General features: G+C 40.3%; 1 protein-coding gene across 6 annotated transcripts in view; it reads right to left on the minus strand.

Annotated features, from left to right (window-relative positions):
• Positions 1–25313, minus strand: part of RIPOR2 (RHO family interacting cell polarization regulator 2) — a 167976-nt gene that overhangs the window by 141985 nt on the left and 678 nt on the right. For 2 of the 6 annotated variants that reach the window (XR_001596404.2, XM_016140879.2), the window contains exon 1: positions 24580–24880. Coding sequence is in view for 5 of the 6 variants with exons in the window: in XM_016140879.2 (XP_015996365.2) it covers positions 24580–24655 (76 nt within the window). In the remaining variant the exon portion in view is untranslated. Of the gene's footprint in view, positions 1–24579; positions 24884–25313 lie in introns of those variants that run through there. The other 4 variants (XM_016140886.2, XM_016140885.2, XM_016140880.2 and 1 more) reach the window with 3 other exon arrangements.

Raw genomic sequence — 25313 nt, forward strand, 5'->3', positions numbered from 1 at the left:
ATTTATTGAGCACCTAGTACTATATACCAGTCAATGTGTTGTGGTTAAAAGAACCTACAAAATTGCAATAGCCCCTCATGAGTCTCACAATCCTTATAGCTCCAAGGAGAAGATAGATCTTAAACAAATCACTAATTTTTCTTTGAGGAATAAATTGTATTTGTCTATACCTTAAAGCTTCATCTCCCCTTCAAATCTCTCCTGCTTTCTTGCCCCTACAAATTCCAGTCTCCCCCCATTCTTTGTTCATTAGTAAGCCGTCATCACAATTCCAGTGAGAGGTGCCCTGGAACTCCCCATTTCCTCCTGTACATTTGCCCCATGTCCTCCCAGTGTAGGTGAGTCGCAAGCTTATAGGCAGCTGCTGAGTGGCCTCCCAAAAGCTTCTGATAACAGCTACAAGAACTCTTGAGAGTTTGGAGAATTCTATCCATAGAAAGGAGAGGTATTTGTAACAGGAAGTCAGATAGAGTTGTGGGATATAGCTTGATTATCTGAGAAAAGGCTGAGATAGAGGGAACATTCATTCTCCTTTCTGGCTTGTAGGTAACACTTTGTTTTGGTGGAAAACAAATTTTTCCCTGGCTGAAAGCCTTAAGGAATTGGAACTCAAATGCTATGTGGTCTGCTGCCCTGTGCCTGGTGGCTCTGAAACAGGAGGATGAAAGTCTCAGCTCCATGTTCTGAGGGGGACTTTTGTTCTGCCAGAAACTGGGTAGGGTTCTCCATAGGCAAAGGCCTGGGGCAATTATTTGATTAACTTCACTCAAGTTTCTACTGTTTTGGCTGGCTGTGAAGACATGGTTTTTTTTTTTTTTTTTTTTTTTTTTTTGTTTGTTTTGTTTGTTTGTTTGTTTTTTAAATGTCCTCCTAACACTGCTGAGGAAAATGGCCAATAACTTAAAAATTTCAATAGATGAAGACAACATGCCACAAACAGAGAATGTTTTATGTTTGCATGGTAAGCTGGCTCTTATAGTCCACCTGAGTCATGGTCTGCACCCCCAAGGATGTCATTTATTTGATAACATTTGTCTTTCCCTCTGGGTTGAAGGACTAAGCATAGAGGGGCTTCTGACTCATGTTTGCATCATCAAAACTGACACAGTAGGTCCACAGTAGGCACCCAGTACTGTGACAAATTCTTACTTGGTAAACTGTGAGTGTGACATACTGAAAAATGTTAGCCTTAACAAAGTGAGTGGTTTCCCCTTATGCAGGTAAGAAGTGAGATATGATCAGATTAAATTTTACTTTATTTCAAAGCGCTATTTTTATAATTATTTTATCACTCTCTTTTTGTCTCTCTAAAAGCCCTCTGCTTTATAAACTTATTTCTCTACCATACACATTTTATCTATTGCCCCTTTTTTCCTGCCCACACCCATCTCCCTTCTTGGTGATGCTGGCATTCATGGCATCAACTATGACTCTCTCTGTCCATGACTCCTAAATCTGCATCTGTGCCCAGGCTCTTCTCCAGGGCCCTGGGCCTGTTCTGCCAACTACCATGTTGCCTAGAGTGAGCTAGACTCCTGTGCCACTCCATGGGAGGGAAGCCAGAGTGAAGGTTGCCCCAAGCCCTCATCTCTGTTGAGGTTTGACTGCTTCATGAGGCTGGTCGTTTTAATTCCTGAATAGAACCTATTTTTGTAATTAAAAGTGACTAGAGGATTTGTCTGAGGATGACTGGAAAAGTCATGCACAGCTGCCTAAGCTTTATCTGGAAACAAAAAAGAATCCCTACCACAATAAAGCCCAAAGGGACAGTGGGAGAAAATAAAGTTGCGTGCAAGCCTTACCTCTGATTTGTTCAACATACCTGTCCCATCTTGGCTATTCTTCATCAATCTTGGCCCAAGTCCTGCCTTTTCCACTGCCTGTCCTCTCCTCCTGTGCCAGCTTGCAGACTGAGGCAGCAACTTCCTGCACTACTTGATCTCTCTGTCTTCATCTCTCCCTCTTCTGGCCCACCTTACTACCGTGGTCATTACGATCCATCACAGCTCTCAATAATCTTATCACCAATTGCTCAAAACTTCCCAGTAGCTCCTCCAGTCTCCAGTGGAGAACAAGGTTTTAGCTGCTTTGTGTGGCCTTCAGAGCCCTTCACAAACCTTGCTTCCTGTCACTCATACCATGTACTTTGTCCTCTAGCCACTGGAACTGCTTGCCACTCTTTGAACGTATCACATACCCTAGTTGCTTTGCTCTTACTCTTTCCCAAGTCATCTCCTATCCTGTCCTATCACATCCCTTCTTTGTGAAAATCCTATGTCTTTCTTTGATGACCCAAAGGAAGTGTCAGCTCCTCTATAAGCCCTGGCTAAGCTTCCTAGACAGAGCTGACCTCTCTCCTCCTCCTCTGGGCCCCATCGGCACTCTGTTCACTACCGGTGGAGAGTACTGTGCTCACTGCTGGGATACCGGGGCAGATGGGACATGAGCTGTCCCGAGGACCTTCAGGACCCTTAGTCTATGGGACAGTAGCAAGCAGAGAGTCACAATGACAGCAATAGTGACAGTGATGGGCACTCAAACATGACCTGGCTTATGCTATACATTTATAACACAGAATTATAAGATAATCGAGCACACACATCTCCTCTGCCAAGTGGTGAGCTGCTGGTCTGAGAAAATGCTAGGGTCACCTCCTCTGGGTCAGTGCATCACATATAGCAGGTACTTCATGAGGGTCAGTTTAATAGCAGTAAAAGATAATAATTCCACCTGTAATTTGGGTAGTGATTTATAGGCATCAAAATACTCTTCCTGTGCTCATTTAATTTATTGCTCCAGGACGGTGGTTCTCAGGCTTGGCTGCTTTTATTTTATTTTATTATTTATTTTATAACTTTTAAAATGTATTTGATTATATTATATACATTTTTTCTTTTACCTTTTAAAAATTATTTTGTACTAATTTCAGGTATACAGTACAATGGTTAAACATTTATATAATTTATAAAATGATCCCCCGATTACTCTAGCACCCATCTGACACTACACACAACTTTACAATATAGACTACACCCCCCACACTGTACTCTACATCCCCTAGACTATTTTGTTGCTACTAACTTGTACTTCTTTATTCTTTCACCTTTTTCACCCAGCTCCCCAACCCTCCTGCCCTCTAGCAATCACGACTTTGTTCTGTGTATCTGTGAGTCTGTTTTCACTTAGTTCATTCATTTTTGTTCCATAGATTCCGGATGTAAGAGAAATCACATGGTATTTATCTCTCTCTATTTGACTTATTTCACTCAGCAGCCTTGGCTGGTTTTAAAAAACACTATCGCCCATGTCCCACCCCACAGAGACTCCGATGTAATTACTTTGGTGAGGGCTCAGGAATTGTATTTAAAAAAAAAAAAAATTCTTAAAAAACAAACAAACAAGCAAACACCAGACTTTTCAGCAACGCTACCATGCAGTGAGGATGGAGAAGCACTGCTCTGCACAGTCCAGCGAGCACGGCCTCCACTTGGTGTGTGGGGAAACTGAAGCAGGAAGAGCTTAACTTGCTGGAGCTCACACAGCTTCCTGAGATGGAATCAGGACACTTCAGGACTGCTCTGGTCACATTCGCCTCAGGGAAAGCAGCAAAAGCAGTGAATGGAGCTCTGATTAATGTGCAGGGTCCTGCTGACGGCATCCTGCTGATTTTGCTTAGAAAGCACCAGAGATGCTGGCCTCCTGGGGGCGGGCACACCATTAGCGGTAGGGAGCCCAAAGGCAAGTGCAGCTTACTGGGTCCAGAGCCAAAAATGAGAGGCCTACTTCCTTCCTTCTGGTAGGGCAGGCAAAACACAGCATTCTCTACCCCATCTTCGCCTGCCAATCTTTATCTTGATTAATGGTTTCTCTGAATTCACTTGCCTTCTTCCAGTGACTCAGTCCTAGATACTCCATCCCGAATGTAATTTGGTTAATTAAACAAAAGGAGTCTCTTAGAAGTCATCTTAAGACTCCACATTTTCCCCTAAAACACTCACTTCTACCAGATTCCAAGGTTCATGAAAATACCGATGAATTAGAGGAAATAGTCCTCAATTTTAACTTTGAATTCATTCAAAACCATGAAACTAAAAGAAGAGTAAGAAACCATAAAACTAGTTACCTCCCAGACAGCCCCCAGATTATGTATAAGTTGTATTTTTAAAAGTTTGTGAATCAGCTAGGAATACATAATACTTTCCCACAGAAAACATGCTTTAGACAGTCGTAACGTTCTCAAGGTCTCCCATAAAGTCTGTTCAACTCATGAGATAACAAGGAGTATTAACAGAATGGAGAATTCCAGAGATTCTCTATAATTATTTTCTGAGAGGAAAACAAAGTAAGAAAAAAAAAAAACTTTCTGTGGAGGTTGCAGGGGGCGGGGAGGAGTACCTAATTATTCCTAAGCCAATAAGAAGCTAAGGGGGTACAGCCTTTGCTGTCCTAGGTAGAATGGAAGTGCCAAAAGAAATGGTGATTACACAATTTAATATTTCATGTTAGGAACTGAGTGCACACACACGTATGTGAGTATATACTCACATCGCACGTGTGTACACATATGCATATGTACGTATATGCACACAAACACATTTTACATATATGTATTCATGCATATGTATATATATTTACATATACATACACAGATTTAAGAGTCAAAAGGATCTCAGAGAAGAGCAGTTTCCCAGGATCTAGTCTTTGAGTCTTTGAGGAGATTCTGGGGATGAGACAGGGATGGCTAGTACTTCGTGCATCACAGCCACAGTACTTTAGGTCTTTTACATGAACACCCAATTATATCACATAGTCATAGAGCTACCTTTTAATCATCTCTCCTGCAAGGTAAAAGTTTTTCAACTTTGGTTGACCTATGTTACACTGTAATGCATAAGGTTAATTGTATCGTATCTATATCACATTGAGAATCCAAGCAAAGTTTTTAGGACAGGATATACAAGTATATCACATTTTCATATTTTCATATGTTCTTTAATAAAGCACAGGATGGAGTGTAAGTCAAGCAAACAAGTTTTACCTATTAATACCAGATTGTATGCCCCATCTCATACCATATATATAAATCATCTCAAAATGGACCGTAGACCTAAATGTTAAAGCAAAAACTATAACACTTTTAGAAGAAAACATAGGAGTGATTCTTCATGACCTATAATTAGGTAATGGTTTCTTAGATATGACACTGAAAGCATAAAAAACAAGAGAAAAAGTAGAGAAATTTGACTTTATCAAAGTTAAAAACTTAGTGCTTCAATGGACATTATTTAAAAAATGAGAAGATGACCCTACTGAATGGGAGAAAATATTTGCAAATCATATATTTGACAAGAAACTTGTGTCCAGAATATATAAAGAACTTTTAAAACTAATAATAAAGACAAAAAACCCTCAATTTTAAAAATGGAATAAAAGTCTGAATACATAGTTCTCCAAAGAAGATATACAGATGGCCAATACAGACGTGAAAAGATGCTCAAAGTCATATAGCGTTAGGGAAGTGCAAATCAAAACCACAATGAGACAGTAATTCACACCCACCAGGATGACTAAACTGAAAAAAAAACAGACAATAACAAGTGTAGTGAGGATGTGGAGAAACTGGAAGCCTTATATCTTGCTGGGGAGACTATGAAATGGTGTGGCCACCGACACCATTTGGTATTTTCTCAAAAAGTCGAATATAGAATGATCACATGATCCAGGATTCCACTCCCAGGTATATACATACTCAAGAGAAATGAAAATATGTACACACAAAAACTTATACACAAATATTCATTAGCAGCATTTTTCATAACAGCCAAAAAGTAGAAACAACTCAAATGTCCATCACCTGAAAACGTAAATATGTTGTGGGGCACCCATGCAATGACATGTGGTTTGGTCCTGAAAAGGAAGTGCTGCCACATGCTACAACATGGGTGACCTTTGGAAATATCATGCTAAGTGAAAGGAGTCAGACACGAAAGGCCACACAGTGTGTGACTCCATCTGTAAGAAATGTCCAGAATAAGCAGATTAGCGGCTGCCAGGGGCTAGGGGAGGGGGTGGGAGAAATGGGAAATGACTGCTAATGGGAAAGAGTTTATTTTTTAGGGGGGGTGATGACAAAAATATTCTTCAATTGATGAGAGAAAAAAATGGCATAAATGATGGAGGCTCTGTTCATTTCTCTGGTGACCATATCAAAGTTGTGACAGAAACAAGGAACAAATGACAAGGAAAAATTGCCTGGGATATTGATGAACAAGCCATACAACTAGGGAGAAATCTAAGAAATCACCCTACAATGGCAGAAGGTAGGATGGGGAGAGGACATGAGGCTGCTCAGTCCCCAGCGGCTAAGTGAGACAGAGGCCATAGCAGAGGCAGCTGCAGATGCCTCTTAAAGGTGCCACATCCATGAGCGGACTTCCTTGGTGATGGAACTGCTCACTCTGAGCACTGGTGCTGGTTCGGCTGTGCAGAGGGCACCAGGGACTTATAGGGGGACACTGAGTTGTTGGTGTGAGGGCCGGAGGCAAGACTCACTTTGTACAGAAGTGTTGGCAGTATCCATTGTTCCTCTGTTGAGTCATCCCCCCTCCTAGTGTGCAGACTCAGCACTACCATAGCAGAGGCATCATCAAACTGGATAATAGAAGTCACTGTTCCCAGAGGATTCCCTGTAACTCCGTTTCCCCCAACTCCTGGCCCCATGCAAGCCATATTCAGGTGTGTCCTTGCCTAGTCAGGTATCCCTTGCTGAGCAGTGCCTAGACTCATACTAGTGGCAGCTGGCCTTGGTTTCTGGTGTGGCTTTTCGAGGCAAGTATAAACATAGCATCTGTGGATTGCTTGCTGAATCTTAACAAGTGGTTTCGTCTGGGGCTAAACTTGGCCTGTAGCTGAACCCCTCTTAGGACTGTGCCACTGGATACCTACTACACAAAGACACACTAATAAGACCAGGAGACTTAGGAGCTTTGCTTAGAACATAGAAACAGACACAGAAAGGCGGCCAAAATGGGAAGACAAAGAAACAGAAAACACAAGAGAGAACAGAACAGAGATCCAGAAATAATGGAATCAAGCAATCTAACAGATGCAGAGTTCAAAACACTGGTTATAAAGATTCTCAATAAATATAGGGGAAGTGTAGATGAACTCAGTGAGAACTTCAAAAAAGAGATAAAATTAAAAAAAAATAGAAATGGAAATTATAAAAGGGAAACAGTCAGAAATGAAGAACACATTATATGAGATGAGAAGTATATTAATTGGAATAAACAGAATGAATAAAGATGAGGATCCAATGACCTATATAGAGGATGGGAAAGCCAAGGACACTCAATCAGAATGGCAAGGAAAAGAAGCCAAGACTAAAATAATAATTTAAGGAGCCTATGGGACTCAATTAAGGGTAAAAATATCCATGTCATAGCAGTACCTGAAGGAAAACAAGAAGTTGAACAGCTATTTGAAGAAATAATGATGGAAAACTTCCATAACTTGGTGAAGAAAATAGACACACAACCTAAGGAAGCTCAGAGAGTCCCAAGAAAGAGGACCCAAAGAGGCCCACACTAGGACACAATGTAATTAAAATTCCAAAGCTTAAATACAAAGAGAGAAACTTAAAAGTAGCAAGAGAAGTGCAGGTAGTTACCTACAAGCAGCACCCATAAGACTGGCAGCTGATTCCTCAAAAGAAACTGTACAGGACAGAAGGGCTTGGCACAAAATATTTGATGTGATGAAAACCCAGGATCTACAACCAAGAATACTTTATCCAGCAAAGCTGTCATTTAAAGTCAAACGGCAGATAACGAGCTTCCCAGAAAAAAATAAACTAAAGGAATTTATCAACGCCAAGCCAGTATTACAGCAAATGTTGGAGGGACTTCTTTAAGAAGAAATACTGTATCAAAAACATGAATAAAGAATGATAATAACTACATTCCTATCAACAAGTACCTCAAATGGAAAAGAATTAAGTGCGCCAACCAAAAGATAGAGTGGCTGAATGGATAAGAAAACAAGACCCCTACAAATGCTGCCTATAAGAAACTCACTTCAGATTAAAAGACACACACAGACTAAAAGGAAGGGATGGAAAAAGATATTGCCTTGATGGACCTAGAGTATATCGTGCTGAATGAAATGGGTTGGATAGAGAAAGACAAATATCACATGATTTCACATACATGTGGAATGTAAAGAACAAAATCAACAACAACAATGACAAAAGCGGAAATAAACTCCTAGATGCAGAGAATATTTAGAGGGATACTAGATGGGAGGGGGACCAAAAAAAGGCAAAGGGATTAAGAGGTACAAATAGATAGTTATAGAATAGACATGGAGATGTAGAGTGTAGCATTGGGAAGATGGTAAATAATGTAATAAATATGTAAGGGGAAGTGGAGTACTAGATTTAGTGGGTTGATCACTTTGTGAGTTATGTGGATCTTTGATCACTATGCTATACAACTGAAACTGGCATATGCCAAATAGCATTAAAAAAAAAAACTCATTGAATTGTACAATGTAAATACAAGCAACTAATTGCCTATTATATTTCAATAAAGACAAAAAAATCTTCACATCGGTGGCGATGACTGCACAACTGTGTGAATGTGCTGAAATCACAGAACTGGCCACTTTAAAAGGGCAAAATTTGTGGTATGTAAATTGTACCTCAATATAGCTGTTTTAAAAAATTAGAATACATGATCCCTGAATCATTAGAGGGGGAGGTCCAGGACCACCAGTTATTCTCTTATCAGCAGAGGGTGAGCTGATTAAGTAGCACTCCATTGTCAATCACTAGAAAGCTTTGATTTATTTCTCTTTTGTCCCAGAGAGGTGAGCATCTGCAGAATGCTCTCTGGCTCAGAGTGAGGTGTTCATTAAAATACATAAATATAGCATCCCACCTACTGAATATCTGTCATCTATGTTCAGATTGCTTTTCTTTTTTCTCTCTTCTTTAAAAAATATCATTAAGTAATTACAGATACCCAAAAGAAAGTTCTAACTTTCGAATGGATAATACTCATGTCATATTCTCTGAAAACTGTGATTTTCTTTTCTTGGAACATTGGCTCTTCAATGGTGGTCCGAAGACAGCAGGTGGGCCTTGACTAGCCAGTAGCTCAAACGTCTACAATGAATCTTTCAAGAGGGCAGGGCATGGAGGACGAATGAGGCCACGGCAGGATGGGGTGATGGGACGGGGAGAAATTGCCTTGCTTGAAGGAGCAGCCATTTTAGCACTAGGAGACTATTACCAGGAGGTTATCGAAGCTGGAAATTTGGATTTTTTAAAATGTAAAATCTTTATTTTTAATTTGGCAACCAAATTAAAAAAAAAAATCTAACTCATTTGTGTAGGCCAAACAAAGCACTCGTGCACTGAGTTCCAACCGTAGACCACAAGTCCGTGACCCAGGCTACAGGTGGTCTCTGCACTGGTTCTTTTGTACAATTAACATCCAAATTTCAAGTCAGAAAGTGAGTCTTGAAATGGTACTTGGAGTTCCTATCGTTCAACCTTCCATTCTGTGTTAAATTCTTTCCACAACAGGTGGTTGACTCTGACTTTAAGTAAGGTAATAATTTAAGCCAGAAACTGCAGTTTCTTTGTTGGTTTCTTATAAAAAATTGTACAGTGTGGAGGTCAAGGTGGGTTAAGGGAGCAGGCCTAAGATATGGATGGGGCTATAAGGACTTCAGTGTTGATTTTTGGGGGGATGATTTTCTTTTATAGCTAACCTTAGTATTTTTCAGCCCTAATTCATTCAACTGTATTAGTACACTTACAGTTGAATGAATGTTTTTAAGAATTCTGTTTCATAGTGAAACAGGATTTTAGATCTCAAAACTATTGTTCTCTGACTTTCACTTTATAGGTGATGGAACTAAGATCCATCATCTTGCTGAAAGAAAGACATGTCAGACCTTTGTGACCAAATCCTTTTGTAGTTAATATTTCTTTCAATGGGTCAAGCTACACCTTATAACTGAAATCCAAACAGAACTATGATCACCTTGAAAATTTCTGTAGCCTTTTGTATCTGACTCTCTCCATAGCACTCACTTTTTGAGATAAAGATTTTTTTTTTTTAAAAAAAGCTGGTATTTATTTGACTTTCTGAGTTAGCTTAATGGAATAATGAGATAAGTTATCTATATTAAAAGCCAGCTAGAAATTACTCATGATTCTGAAGGTTGTCATGAACCACAGATATTCTCCACACCCCATTTCACTAGTTCCCATCTTCATAATAAAACTCTTCTGAGAGCTACTGGTTAAGTGTTGAATAGTCAGTTTGTGTTTCCCTTCCTTTATTCGCCCTCTGCAGATTTGGCAGATATTGGCAAGGATGAGGAAGAGAAATGAAGGTCTCAAAGAGACCCCAAATTTAGTCAACCCATCCCTAAATAATTGAAAAAATTGTATGTACCTTGGCACAAAATACTATGAGTTGAATTCTCTTGGTCACTAGGAACAAGGAAAAACAGGGCCCAGCAAGTATGTGAGAGAGGCTTGTGGGATCATGCCCTTGGCTTGCATTGTTGTTTTTTTTTTTCTTGGTACAGTGCCTACACACAAATTTGACAAGCCAAAATAGGAATAAGAACACAGGCAGTAACAATGACCTCTTATTAAATGCAGAGATAGTTATGAGTCACATTAAAAGACAACAAAAGCCTCAGTTCCGGTCGTTGTCAAGATTTTTTGCTGCATTTATTCTTGGTCCTACTCTATAATTATACACAGTTGCCCCCCAAATGAGAGATGCAACAAGATTACTTCAGCATGGAAGCAGAGCCCTTGAGCTTCCTCATTCGTTAGCCAAATGCCAAATCTCAGCCTGCCTCTCCTCTAAATGCAGTCAGGAACCTTCTAAACCTTTTGTGTGAATCCAGCGGGGGAAACTTGTCTGGCAAATTCTGACAAGCATCTCTTCAAGAGCACATTTATACTGCTCAAAGAGTGGGCCAACTGCTGCTGGGTTGTCATGGCAACAGACATACACACCATTTACACTTCAGCTTTTGCAATGAGCACAAAATGACAAAACCTTCCTGACAGGATGGGATGGGAAGCTAAGAACTGCCTCACCTATGCAGCCTCATGAAATGGTGTTTTCTTCTTCTGAGGTGCTCTCGCGGACATGCCGCCCTCTTTGATCGCGTCATGTTTAAAATGGGACATTCACAGGATCTCCCTGTGTTATGTAAACTTCAGGACAGTTCAGCTAGTCACTTTTACTAAATTCTCCTTTCCTTTTAAAACCCTGTTTACTAATCTATGCCAAACAGTATTACAGTAATTGGGAAGGAAAGAAAGTTACCCTCTTGCTTAATTCTCCCAGAAATACATTTCACTAGTTTCCAGAGGGAGAGCCGGAAGAGAAGGAGGAGAGCTTTCGTAGGCTTAGGTAGAGTGAGCTTAATCATGGTTTGAAAGCTTTGTCTTGAACATGCTGTTCTAAAAATAAACAATAAATAACAATTCACTCTGGTACTTCCCAAGGCAAAGGGCATCAACAATAGAACAAAATGAAATCAACCCACAGTGATGAGTGGAAGCTGGATCCCTGCAGGTATATCTCAGGGATGAAAGGTGAAGAATGAGGGTGGGCTGTGTACCTACCATTAGTTTTGAAGGGAAGCCACAGGAGCTCTATTTATGAGAAGTAAAATTAGCTGTATGTTCCATTTTCATGACATTTGTTATTCAATAAGCATTCCACAGCATGACTTAATTACCTCTGAAACACTTCAGAGAGAGAGAGATGGAAGGAAAATAAAGTGATTGCTGAGTGACAAAATAGTCATGAATCTGGGAACATTCAGTAACCAGAGATGGACTGAGCATCCTGAGCAACACATAAAGGTTCCATATCTCTTGATGATGAAGTTCACTTGCCTGATTCATCACTTTTTTCCTTCCTATAATTATTAAATAAGCTCTGACCTTAAAATGTTAAACTATCTCCCTTCATTCTGCTTTAATATCTTGCAATTAAAAAATTTACTAATTACAATTTAAAAAATTTCTTTAATTAAAAAATTAAACAATTCCAGAAAGAAAATCTGGGATAAAGATTCCCTCTTCTTGGAGATTCATCTTCTAGTTTTACCCTTAGATATGGAAGATGGACAAGCTATAGGGGGGAAAAAAGCTAAAGAAATTTGCCTGCCTTTCCTAGAGATTTCAAACTGACATCCAGGCAGCTGGCAGACATTTTGGGGCCTAGGGGTTGGCACAGTGTTAAAAAAAAAATGATGTAAGTGACTTTTAGGCAGGAGAAAAGCTCTGTAGTTTGCCGCAGTCCTCCCCACTCTATAATGTCTTATACCGAGACTGCCCACTTCCTTATGTTGCCTGCTCAGAGGCTTTGAGTTCACAGTCACATACGCATTTGCTGTTGCTTTTCAGCTTTTCTTCTCTTTGGTGCACACACGAATTAAGTTCTTTCTTTAAGATTTAACTCAGGGGCTTCCTCTTCCTGTCCATTGATATTACCTGGCCATGCCTATCACCTCATCCCATGCCCTTGGTTCCAGGTCTTACTTGTTCTCTGATTTGGTCATGACACCGGATAGTAACCAAACAGTAAATCCCGGAGGTTGTCATTTGCTATGCTTGTATTTTAACTCAGAAGAGTGGGGGTTGTGGTGTGAGAGCCCCATAAACCCAGGTCAGTTCGGTGATGGGTGGGAGCAAAGGAACCAGCAGAGTGAAGGACTCAGGCTGCTGGCACAGCCCCATGGGTTTGCACTGGCTTCAAAACAAAAAAACTAAAATCGCCGTAAAGTATTTAGAGCTCCTCATGACTGGAATAATTCTTTTGTAAGTGAAGACTGATATTTTAGTTATTAGAATAGATAAAATACATGTTTCTGCTTAAAATCTGTAAGTAACAGGGTTGTCACCAAGCAGGATGAGCATATACATACAATTAATTTCATAATATTACCTTGAGAAGCCCTGGGGTTGGTTTAAGAATTTAGTAACTATATCGGTTTCCCATGGCTACTATAACAAATACCACAAAGTTGACATTTTCTAGTTTTTAGAGGCCTCTTGCACTCCTTGGCTTATGGCCTCATCCTCCATCTTCAAAGCCAGCATCTTCAATCTTTCTCTGATCCCCCAGTCTCCCTTTATAATGACCCTTACAATTACCTGGGGCCCACCCAGATAATTAGAATCATCTCCCTATTTTAAGATTAGCTGATTAGCAACATTAATTCCATATGCAACCTTAATTCCACTTTGCCACGTAATCTCATTTATTCACAGTTTCAGGAATTGGAGCAAACTTCTTTTTGGTGTGTGAGGGGCATTATCCTACCACAGTGATGAAATGTAAGAGCCCAACACACGAGTAACGAGTAACAACTGGTTTCCCTGGAGCAGGTGAGGAAGCTACCATATAACTGTTTTAAAACCGTTACATTCTATTTACCGGTATTCTAAAATTGTTTATAGAGTTAAGGAGCCTTTGACAAGGAGCTGTCACAGTGGAGTAGCATTATCTAGTTTTAAAAATAAAGATCAATAATTTTTCAAGAAGGAAGATGATTCATTAAGTTAGAAGTGTGTTGCCAAAGCATCCACTGATTAAAAAGAAGCTAAAATTTCAAAAATCAAGGTATGTCCCCTCCTCTGCCATCCAATCCCCACCCCCCCCACACACACATTTAAGTCTGTACTGCACAACTCCTGAACCATTTATGAAGGAAACCCAAAGAAATGAGGACCACTCCATCCTTCATTCTCAATCTTCCTGGTTAAGCATCCATTCCTTGCTGCAATTCATGTAAAACACACATACTACTGTATTTAGGTAGACCAAACTTATTTACTCTCCAATCCAGGGTAGAGAAGAGTGGGGGCAGGGGGTTGGCAAGGTTTTCCACATAGAGAATAGAGGTGGGAGACCAAGAAAAGGAAGATGAATATATATATCTATGTCATTCAGGAACTTTTATGTAGTTGCAAGAAATTATATCAAAGGGGCCACGAAGTTGTAGAACAGGAGGAAAATAAATGTACAACCATGTTTTTTTTTTTTTTTTTTTTTTTTTTAATGAGAAACCAAAGCTTTGCAGGAAATCTTGACTTTATGGGGAGCGAGGGATAAAAGGAGGATGGGAAAGTATGTCTGTTTCCTGATCCCCTCCCCACTCTCCTCATTCCTAAATTTGGGCTTTGTGACTCCATTGCTAGAGTATATTTATTTAATGGTTGATTTTTCTCTACTGGGGACTTCTTTTTTCTTATGTCATTTTGTAACACACGCCAACTCTCTCACCCTCTTTTTTTTTATTCCTGAAAAAAATATAATGATTGCATAAAGACTTATTTGTACTGAAAAAAAAAAAATCAAGGTGCAGACACAAGTGTGTGGTGGTGCCTATTTTTTTGCCTTTTCTCTGCAGACTGCCAGGTGGAAGACAATTATAATTAATTTAGCCAGAAGAGCTATTGCTTGTAGAAAAACAAAAAACAAAAAACAAAACAAAACAATAACAGCAAAAATCCTCATCTTGGCAAAAAAAGATAATAATGGCAGGAAGAACTGAGATTTGTGAAATGCCAAGTCAGGGATGCACTTTATACCCTTTTTGATCCTATTGTTTCTCTCTGTGGACATGTGCTGAACATCAATCAAGAAGCAAACATTGCTAAGTACAAGGTTAAAAAGAGAAATGAAGTCATAATTGTCCCCAAGAAGCTCCTAAGCTAATAGGAAGAAAAAAGTGTTATTTAATTACTGTATAGTGTGAAATAAACCCGCTAAATAGACATAAATCCTGGGGAAATGTCAAAAGTAAGAGAAGGCTAGATGTTCTTAAGAAAAAAAGTTTAGTTGATTAATCTTTGATAACAGCTGTGTTTAGCGACAAGAGCCGATAACTGAAATTTAGGTTTGCCAATAAAAGTTAAAGGTTGATTGTTATAAAAAAAATTACTTAATAAGAAGTTATACTTTAATAGAAAAATAATATGAGTGGGTAACATGTTATATTCTTGCTTCTTTCTATTAAAGCTGGAAGAACTCTTTCATGCTGGGTTTAGAAAAACAACAAAGTGGTGCCATCTGGTGGTTACTACCCAAAGTGCTTGAATTAGCCTTGCAATTTCAAATACAATGTGATCTCAACTAGCTCAAGAATGCTCCTTATTAATGTTCTACATTAAAATAGCAAACTCTTATATGGTCTCAGACAATCAGAAGCAGAGAAAACATTTTAAATTCTGATTAAAGTAAACCCTGTGATATCCAGAATAATCTACTACTAAAAAAGAGTTCGTATATAAAAGTCATTGAATAATATTAAATTCTCATCATATAATAAATAAGAATTTATCATTCTGTTATTTCTTTTTTTAAAAGAAAATCAGGGATCCTTAAACACAGAATTTTCCTTTATCAGTTGTTTGATTATACTGCATGCCCCTCTCCATCCCCCATACCCAGCATTTTAGCCACCAAATACTATTTATTTGTTGAAAATTTGTCCTGTAGAGTTTTCTACATTCTGGTTTGGCTGATGACTCCTTTATGGTGTTGTTTAACTTGTTCCTCTATTTCTTATATTTCCTACAAACTGTAGTAAGATCTAGATTAGATGAGATCTTGATCAGATTCCAATTCAATTTTTTAAAAATTAAATTTATTGAGGTGACATCGGTTAATAAAATTAGGTTTCAAGTATATAATTCCATAATATATCATCTGTATATTGAATTATGTATTCACCTTCCGAAGTCAAATCTCCTTCTGTCACCATACATTTGATCCCCTTCACCCTGATCACCTTCCCCTTTCCCCCTTTCCCTCTGGTAACCCCTAAACTGTTTTTGTTTGTTTGTTTGTGTCTATGAGATCATGAGCTTTTGTTTGTTTGTTTGTCTTGTTCATTTGTTGTTTTCAGTTTTATATATCACATATGAGTGAAATCATATGATTCTCAACTTTTTCTACCTGACGTATTTCGCTTAACATGATAATTTCAAGATCCCATGTTGTCACAAAAGACAGTCTTTCATCTTTTCTTATGGCTGGGTAGTACTCCATTGTATATATGTACCACCTCTTCTGTATCCAATCATCAGTCAAAGGGCACTTCAGTTGTTTTCATGTCTTGGCCACCTTGAATAATGCTGCAATAAACACAGGGGTGCATATGTCTTTCTGGATAAACATTTTTAAATTTTGGGGGTAAATACCCAGAAGAAGGATTGTGGGTCATATGAGTGGTGATTCTATCTTAGTTTTTTGAAGAACCTTCTTATTGTTTTCCATAATGGCTGTACCAATTTACATTCCTACCAGCAGTGTATGAGGGTCCCTTTTCCCCACAACCTCTCCAGCACTTGTCATTACTTGTGTTGTTGATGATAGCCATTCTATCCAGTTCAATTATTATTATTTTTTTAATGAAACTACTTATAGGTGATGCTGTCTATTTCCCATTCATCAAGTCCTGAAGCACAGATGTCTGATTGTTCTATTTTAGTGCTGTGAAGATTGGTTGATGGGTTCATGCAATGTCAGTCAGATCCCTGCACTGTGAAATTCTCCAATTCTTTTTTACTGAGAGTTTGGACATCCATTGATGATTATTGTCTCCATCCATTATATTTGATGGGGTTTGCAAAGTAATGATTTTATAAATTCTATTATCCTTTCTACATTCTTTAGCTAGGATTCCCTCATAATCTGTTTAGTTAGCTTGAGATAGAGTTCATACAGGGAAGAAAGGACAAATATGTGATTTATCTCTTTTAAAAAGTATTTAGAATAATTGGTGTTCTAGCAACCTCCAAAGGTGACGAATGATGTTTCCTTTGTGTTTTATTATGAATTTATAGATTTTTATGTATTTCAACTGATAGCAGGCATTTTTCATTTTGATGCCCAAATTGTCCCACCTTTGACCAATGTGTATATTTTTAACATAAATACTTAAATATGTAGCAAAGTCGTTCAGGAAAAAAGGCACACTCCTGCACTCTCAGGACAAACTGTTACCACATTTAAGGAGGGAAATTCGACAATATGTTTCAGAAACCTTAAAAATATTTATATCCTTTGATCTATACCCTAGTATCACACCAGAAGAAATCTTTTCTATGAAAATAATAAGAAATGTGGACAATAATTGTATGAAGATATAAATTATAATGAATAATTAGAAAGCAATATCGACAGGCTTTGATACATTTGTATGATGGAATACTACCTCTCCCATATTAAAAATCTTGTTTGGGAAGAATTTTAATCACTACGAGGTCTTTAAAAATGACAGGAAAAGATAACGAAGTTCATCCTGATCCCTCTGCCCCCACTCCCAGCAATAGTTGTGCCTTAAAGAAGGGAAAAGTAAAAGATCTTCTGAATTTAAACCAAATTTCTGAGAACAAAATTTTCTTTAAAAACTCTTTTCAGAATGTAATTAATCTAAATAAAAACTAGTCCTTTTTATTATGATTAATAGTTAGAACTAATAAATCAATTCGGCAAAGTTTCAGGACACAAAACCAATATACGAAAATCTGTTGCATTTCTATATACTAATAATGAACTACCAGAAAGAAATTAAGAAAACAATCCCATTTATAATTGCATTAAAAAATACTTAGGAATAAATTTAGCTAAGGACATGAAAGACTTAGATACTGAAAACTATAAGACGTTAATGAAAGAAATTAAAAAAGACATAACAAGTGGAAAAGCATCCTGTGATCATGGATTGAAAGAATTAATATTGTTAAAATGTCCATACTGCCCAAAACAATCTTCAGATTCAATGCAATCCCTATCAAAATACCAATAGCATTTTTCACAAAATTAGAACAAGCAAACCTAAAATTTGCATTTAACCATGAAACATCCTGAATCGCCACAGCAATTTTGAGAAAGAAAAACAAAGCTGGAGGCATCAAGATCCCTGATTTCAAACTATATTACAAAGCTATAGTAATTAAAATAATATGGTGTTGGCGTAAAAACAGACATATAGATCAATGGAACAAAATAGAGAGCCCAGAAATAAACTCAAACACATGTGGTCAATTAATTTATGACAAAGAAGCCAAGAAAATACAATGGGGAAAACACAGTTTCTTCAATAAATGATGTTAGGGAAACTAAACAGCCACATGCAAAAAAATGAAACTGGAACATTAACTTAAAAATTAACTCAAAATGGATTAAAGACTTTAATGTAAGACCTGAAACCATAAAACTCCTAGATGAAAGCATAGGTATCTGGATGTTAGTATGCTCTCAGTAGATATTTATATAGATATGCATTTGCCACATGTATAAAGTGGAGCCAAATTTCATTATTTGAGGTCTTACTAATTTAGATTTATGATAATTCACATGAAGACGGGCTAAAGCATACCTTTGCTTAGCAGATGAAAAATAAAGGCCCAAAGAAGAGATTCATCTTCTAAAGGTCAATATATAAACAATGAGACACTAATTATAAATTTTTGTTTATCTTTAAAAACAAGAATTTCTAGAAGGAAATACTTTTGTTCCTCTATTTAGAGTTCCTGTACATTTTTCTTTTCTTAATATGTACCTTTTTAAAGAGAAAATTAATGTATACTTTTTAAGAAATCACTTGTATATATTTAGATTATGAATTTTCTTGCAATGTCTTTGAATTGGTGGCTGTGCACTATATAGTGGAGATGACAGTGCTCTTAAATGTAAAACTGTGATGATTTTAGGAGAGTAAATGGAGAAAAACCCTGAACATAGAGCAGGAATGCCCTGAAAGAAACGTGGCAGGAGGCCTGGAGGAAATACATAATGCAGTTTTCTCGGTGGAGGCGGAGGGCGAGGAGACACAGCCCATGTGTCCCTGTTTTGTCCAGTCCCTCCTTGGCTGCTGAAGTTGGGTCAGGGTCTGTCTGCACACGTGTGGGGCACCACAAGTCCTGGCACAGCGGTGCCAAAAGGAACCTCTTAAGCAGATGACACTTTTTGCACAGGCAAGTCTCCTTTAACCAAGTTTTCAAGTGTTAAAACAAAAAAGAACCCATTAAGAAATTCTTGACAACTTATATTTTTAAAATTAAAAAAAAAATTGAGTTTGAAAGTGACACTCTAACGTGCTAGCCTAAGAACAGAGAGATTTGTGTAGTTCTACAAGCTGACAATATTTTCACGTGCATTATCTTAATGCTCATGACTCTTGTAAGGTGTGTTTGTACATAAATATACACATTCTGTTATGCAATTAAACAATTTCTTGGATCTTGATATTTCGGAGGAAGAACTGGTGCTCACCTAGTGGGTTGCTTTTAGATTAACACAGCTCAAGGCGGTTTCTATCCCCTAACACCCTTCTTCCCAGCAACTCAATACATTAGCTTAATGCTGCTAAGAAAATTTGCTATTTTGGTAATTTTCTGCTTCCAACCAGAGACTGAGTTGTTACTCTAGTGACTAATTTCTGGGCTCTTGAAATCTATCTACAAACCACCAAGTTGAGAGCAGAAGGCTTTGGAACCCGTCACCAAGCTCTTAATGCTCTAACACTCTGCTCTCCCCATTCTTTTTATTAGCTGCATTTGCATTTTTTCTTCTCCTTTCCTCTTCCCCCCACACCCTCTCTTTTGTACATCCATGGCTGGAGACGGCTGACATATCTATCCGGATCAATGTGCATACAAAGGGCACTTTCTCAATCAACAGAACCTCCTTGAATTATTCAAAGTCGCTTGTGTCTCAGGTTTCCCATCCTTTTTTCTCTGAGGGTGTAAGCTGGAATGGGGCACTCGATGGCACTCCCAGAATCATTCAGCCAGGAAGGAGGAGGGTCAGGCTTCTACGGAAGCAGTTTTTCTTCCAGATGATGAGAAAATAGGTAATGCTACATTTGAAGGTATATTAACAATTCTTATGTCAATGTGAATACTAGGGCCCCGGATACAAAACACAGTCAAATTTCCTGCGATTGGCGGAAGTACAATAAACAAGATGTGAAGCTGGGGAGAGACTCAGGCCCCGGGGTGGCTGCCTGCCATCTGGGTCGAGGCTGTTCATGGACCACTTTAGCAGATGACTAGACTGGGCCTGGGAGAATCTGTCACCTGCAGATTATAGAGAATGTTCTAAGTCTTCTTATTTTTTTTTTATGCTTAGGGTGACTCCCTACCTTGCCCCTCTTCCCAAATCTTTAAGCTTATAGCTTTAAAGGAGATGGAAACCAAGAGAGGATTTCTTCAGGTGTAGACAGACCAGAGAAACCCAGCCGGAAGCAGCGGCTGCAGCCCAAGGCATCTGACATTAGAGAGCAAGTCTGATAAAGTCAGAATGGCAGTAAGGTCCCACGGCAGCCAGGTGGGAAAGGTGGCCCGTGGCTTGTGCTGTGGTCTAGGGCATCTGAGTGTCTGTATCCATGCAGCCATATGGCTTCCCCAAGACAGAGCATAATCCCAGAGGGAGGAGCCTGGGGGGAAATGTGAGTCATCCATGGCCGACACTGCGTCTGTCCACCTTGCCAGATAATAGGTAAGTTAGGCAGAAAGCTGAGAGTAAGCTGGGCTGCTCTGTAAGCTGATGCTGGTCCAAGCAGGGACCATCTGCAGAGTGGTGGCCATGCTCAGACCAAGGCTGCTGGAAAGGGTGCCTACACACTCGCCTTCCACAGGCTCCTTGGGTACCCACTGGCCCTTGGCCTCAGCTGCATCTGGAGACACAAAGATTTTTAGAAGAAACTCCCAGATGTTTCTACAAACCAGAATGCCCACCCCCACCCCCAAAGCCGTGTAGGGTAAGAAATAACTGGCTGGGTCCTCACCTCCTTGTGTAGGATGCTCAGTCCAGGATGGCCACAGACAGGACAGTCCCCTTCAAAACCACAGCCGTGCTCCCAACCATGATCTGGGGTGGTCTGTGGAACCCGGATGCCTACCTACACGTTGCAGTTAACACCACCCTGAGTCAGGAGAATGCCAGGGAACAGAATGAGATGACAAAGTGACATTGGGTAGCATCCCTAATCTCAAACGTATCAGCTTTGTCACTGCTGTCTTTTCAGGGATAGAGAGAACTAGTTTCCATCCCTCTGACTGGGGTCCACAGAAGGCGTCACCTGCTGCCTCCTCCATCCAAGCTCCACCTAGACACAGAGTTCAGCCTTTTAAGGAGCTGAAGCAGTAAGTTCCACTTGGGCCATGTCACCTGGAAGTATTTACTTGTACACAAAGCAGCCTAGGGATGTGCTATGAAGGGGGACATTCACCTCAGCTCCCAAAAAGATAGGAGGAAGTGTACCTCTGGGGCTAGGGTGGTTTTTCCTTGCATAGCTGTGTTGCTCCTGCCTGGTGTGAAGCAGGCTGGTGGATACAGGGTGATGTTAGAGGCTGAGAAGGGGCTACCTTCTCCAGTAGCATTTCCCCTAGCCCAAAAGCATGGTGGTGGTTCTGGTGACCCCTTTACACTGTTCTGAATGTCACTGTTACCACTTCTAATCTCTCAGATCCCAAGAGATAACACTGCTGTGTGTCAGGCACTGTGCAAGGCCTGGCACTTGACGTTCTGTATGTTTTGAATGCTCCCAATAACACTGTGAGTTTGCTGTCATTATAACAATCATCTGAAGGCTGGGAAAGTGGGCATTCAGGGAGGTGGAGTGACTTGCCCACAAGCTAATAGCTAAGAAGTGGTAGAAGTAGGATTTGAAGCCAAATTTCCATTTTTTCAAAGTGTATACACTTTCCAGGTTTTCTTTCCTTTAACCTTTCTAACTTTAGCAGACGAAAGGAAAGAAAGGGTCACAGGGCACCCTCTTATCTGTGCCCACCCCTCACTGCCCGACCCTGCTGTCTGCATGCAGAAAGTCCAGGCTCCTACTGAGCTATTGCTCTGTCTCTCTTGGTCCTACAACCCCAATTCTGCCAACAGCCACTGAGCTCAGAAGACCCTTATCCCCAGGGGAGATCACAGTTCTGGCTAATACCCAGGCTGCAGTAAAGGGAGACCCCAAAAAGAAGACACAGCTAATTCACACCCAGCCTCCTGACCCATGGGAACTTTGAGATAATCAATGCCTCTTGTTTTTAAGACAGGAAGCTTGTGGTAACTTGCTATGAAGCAACAGAAGACAAATACAGGTTTCAACTTTTGAAGCAATTCTAATTGATTAGTGATAGCAGCACTGTACTGGAAGGCATCCCAAGGCTAGGCCTGGCCTTTTGGGGCGAGAACAATATGGAGAGAACTGTGGTTGATTGGCAGTGTCTGCCTGGGTATGGAAATGGGGAGTAGTGGCATGCGTGTCTCCTGCTGCCATTCAAGGTCTCTTGGTGTATTTGAGAAAAAAAATGAAAATTCACTTATTTTTCTCAATAACCGTATAGCCCCAGGGAGCAATAATGTCAGAGGAGATGCTGACCTGTGAGGAAAGCCTCAGAGAAAGAAGACAGGAAAAGTCGCCAAAGACAGATTTTAGCCATTGCAAAACAGTGTCTAAGGCCACCCTCGAAGGCTGGTGATTGCAGTGAGAAGCTTCTTCCTTGACCCTTCCCTCCTCAGTGTCTTCACTCTTTTCCCTTTCCCGCTGCCTCTAATTCTCTGTCTTGAAACACATGCAAACAAATACAAACACACAATCAAACAATGTCACTTGATAACAGTTACTATTTCAGACTCATGCAGACTCCAATACAGCAGGGCTCTTGACTGTCCTGGAGGAATGTCAGAATCCTTCCTCTTTGCCAAAGAGGTCAGGACTACTAGCCTGCTTAACGTTAAGCTTGGATTAAACATTTATTAACACGATATTATTTCATATTAAAACCATGCAGAAATTGAATCACAGTACCCAGATGGTAGTCTCATAGATTAAGTAAAATCTCTATAATGAAACAGGCGACTCTCTCCTTAAGTTCTTGTTCTTAGAGGCTAGGATGACACTCCCTCCCCATCAGTAGGCAGCACCATGGATCACACTGCTTTCTTCCTCAGTGATATCCCACGATAGAGGCGTTGTTCTTAATCTGTGGGGCCACGACTATTTTTCTGTAGACACAGAATGAGGTGTCACAAAACTTAGACCTTGAACTCAAGGTAGGCACAACAGAAAGAAGCAGATGAATATAAAGGTGAAGACTCAGAAAATTACTAATGGATTCACCAATTACATTAAAGAAGTATTTTGCTGGGTGCAGTTCCTGGTATGCGGCCTGTCATTTGGAATCCAACCAGCCCAGCGTGGCCTTCTAAGCTCGTAGACCGGGACTGTGTTTACTATTTATGTTCTTAAATCACTCACTCATCTTAATTGAACTGTCTTCACCAGAGGCTTGTAACACATAAGAACTCACCAACGACGAGCCTTAAGTAACATGGGGAGCCGGGCTCTAGCGAGAGCACCACCAGCACCTAACCCGGGCTTCATGGCCCGTGGCAGGCGCACTTCACATCGGAGCACACATTGGTTCTTCCAGTATTTAAACTTTAAGGCATTACCTGCCAATATTTAAAGTTGAGAACTTTCATTTAGAAATTACCATGTTGTTGTTGTTTGCTTTTCTTGCAAAGTTGAGGACCCTGGCAAACTGCTAGACACTAATTTCTCATGAAAATAATTAGATAACATTGTATGGCGGGTGCTCGCCTGTGGCCGGACAAGGCTTTCCCAGCTGCCACAATCTCTCCCACTCCCCGTCGCATCCCAGACAGAGGCCAAATGTCAATTATAATTTATCGTCATGGTTTCACTGTTGTTTTTCTCATGACAGAGATAAGAAGGAAGTGGGCTATTTTTTACCACCATGAAAACAGCCCTTTTACTCGTTTACCTCAGGGAACTGGTGCCTCCAAGGATTTGACTTTGCTGACATCTGAGGTAAATACACCTTTCCAGCAACACACACACACACACACACACACACACACACACACACACACAATGTTACTTATTGGTGGGTAACAGTTGTTGCATGTGCTTGGAGTGCTTTTATTTTCTCAGATTACTTTCACGCTAAAATCTCCCCTTGGTTAGAGTTCCTGTCCACTCAAGGGGAATCTCTGTGTGAGTCTGATAATTTAAGAGACATGTGACTGGGTCCCTTTAAAGGGAACGTGACCCCCTAAGCCCAGAGCTTCTTCCGTTCTAGCTCCACAGCTGATTCCTGTGGACCCAGACAGTGCATTCCCCCTGTAACAAACCAAAGTTTGAATTCACACAACTCCTTGACTAGTACAAAAACTTATTTGTATTTCTTGTCTAGGGAGAATAAAGAAAAGAGGCCCTCTCTTGCTTGCTACTTGAAACAAGAGGTAACTTAATAAGTTACCTCTAATTAAGAGAGAACTATAGGAGGGAGAGAGAAGGAGAAAGAGAAGTGGATGAAAATGAAGGAAAGACGGTCGGAAGAGGGAGCATGGGACAGTGGGGGAGGACAGGGGGCTCGGAGCGGATGTGCAGGAGGGCACAAAGGAGGGCGTGGGCGGCTTGGGAAGGAGGGCAGGGCGGGGGAGTGGGCACACGCGCCACACTCACGACACTCGGGACACTCACGGTTGAGCTGCCTCCTCCGGATCCTGTCCCTCCATGGCCTGTTTCTGATCCAGTGTAATCGCGAAGGTAACACCATGGTCCCAAAGTGGGTCTAAGACTTTCTCATGACAAGTGAACAAAGGTTCCCAGCAATACAGGAAGTTGAGGCTAGATGTATAAAAATTAAAAAGAAAACAACCTTTTTCTCTCTCTCTCTCTTTCTTTTTTTACATCCCAGGCTTCCGTTGACTTCTTTTATCTTGTAACTTTCTTTTTCTTCCCTTCCCTGAGCTCCCAACCTGCCCGAAGGCAGCTGCAGGCTGGGCGGCCTCCTGTGCCATGTTTTATGCATGAAGATGATGGGGCGGTAATTTATCCTGTGTCTGCCCCACGTCACAGGAGCTGCCTGCACAATGGCTGGGGGCTGGGGGGTGGGGAAAAGGTGTATCTGTCTGCACTGAAGAATGGCCTGAAATGAGAACCTGCTCTGCAGGCAGGATTGAAGATGGGAGCTTGGCCGCCAGGAACATGGGGCAGGTAGGCTGGGGCTGAAATCAGGGCAGCAATCCTCACATTCTAGGGAGCATGATTTATTTACTGCTGAGTCCCTAGCACCCAGGATAATCCCTAGCACAGGGTAGATGAACAACACATGTCTGTGGAATAACTCAATGGTTCAGTGAAAACCACATGGGTCCTTTACATGTTCACCTGCTCAGTTCCCTGTCTTCATATATGCTTATTTCAACCTTCTC

Source organism: Rousettus aegyptiacus, unplaced genomic scaffold, assembly GCF_014176215.1.
Source record: "Rousettus aegyptiacus isolate mRouAeg1 unplaced genomic scaffold, mRouAeg1.p scaffold_m13_p_17, whole genome shotgun sequence".
NCBI lineage: Eukaryota > Metazoa > Chordata > Mammalia > Chiroptera > Pteropodidae > Rousettus > Rousettus aegyptiacus.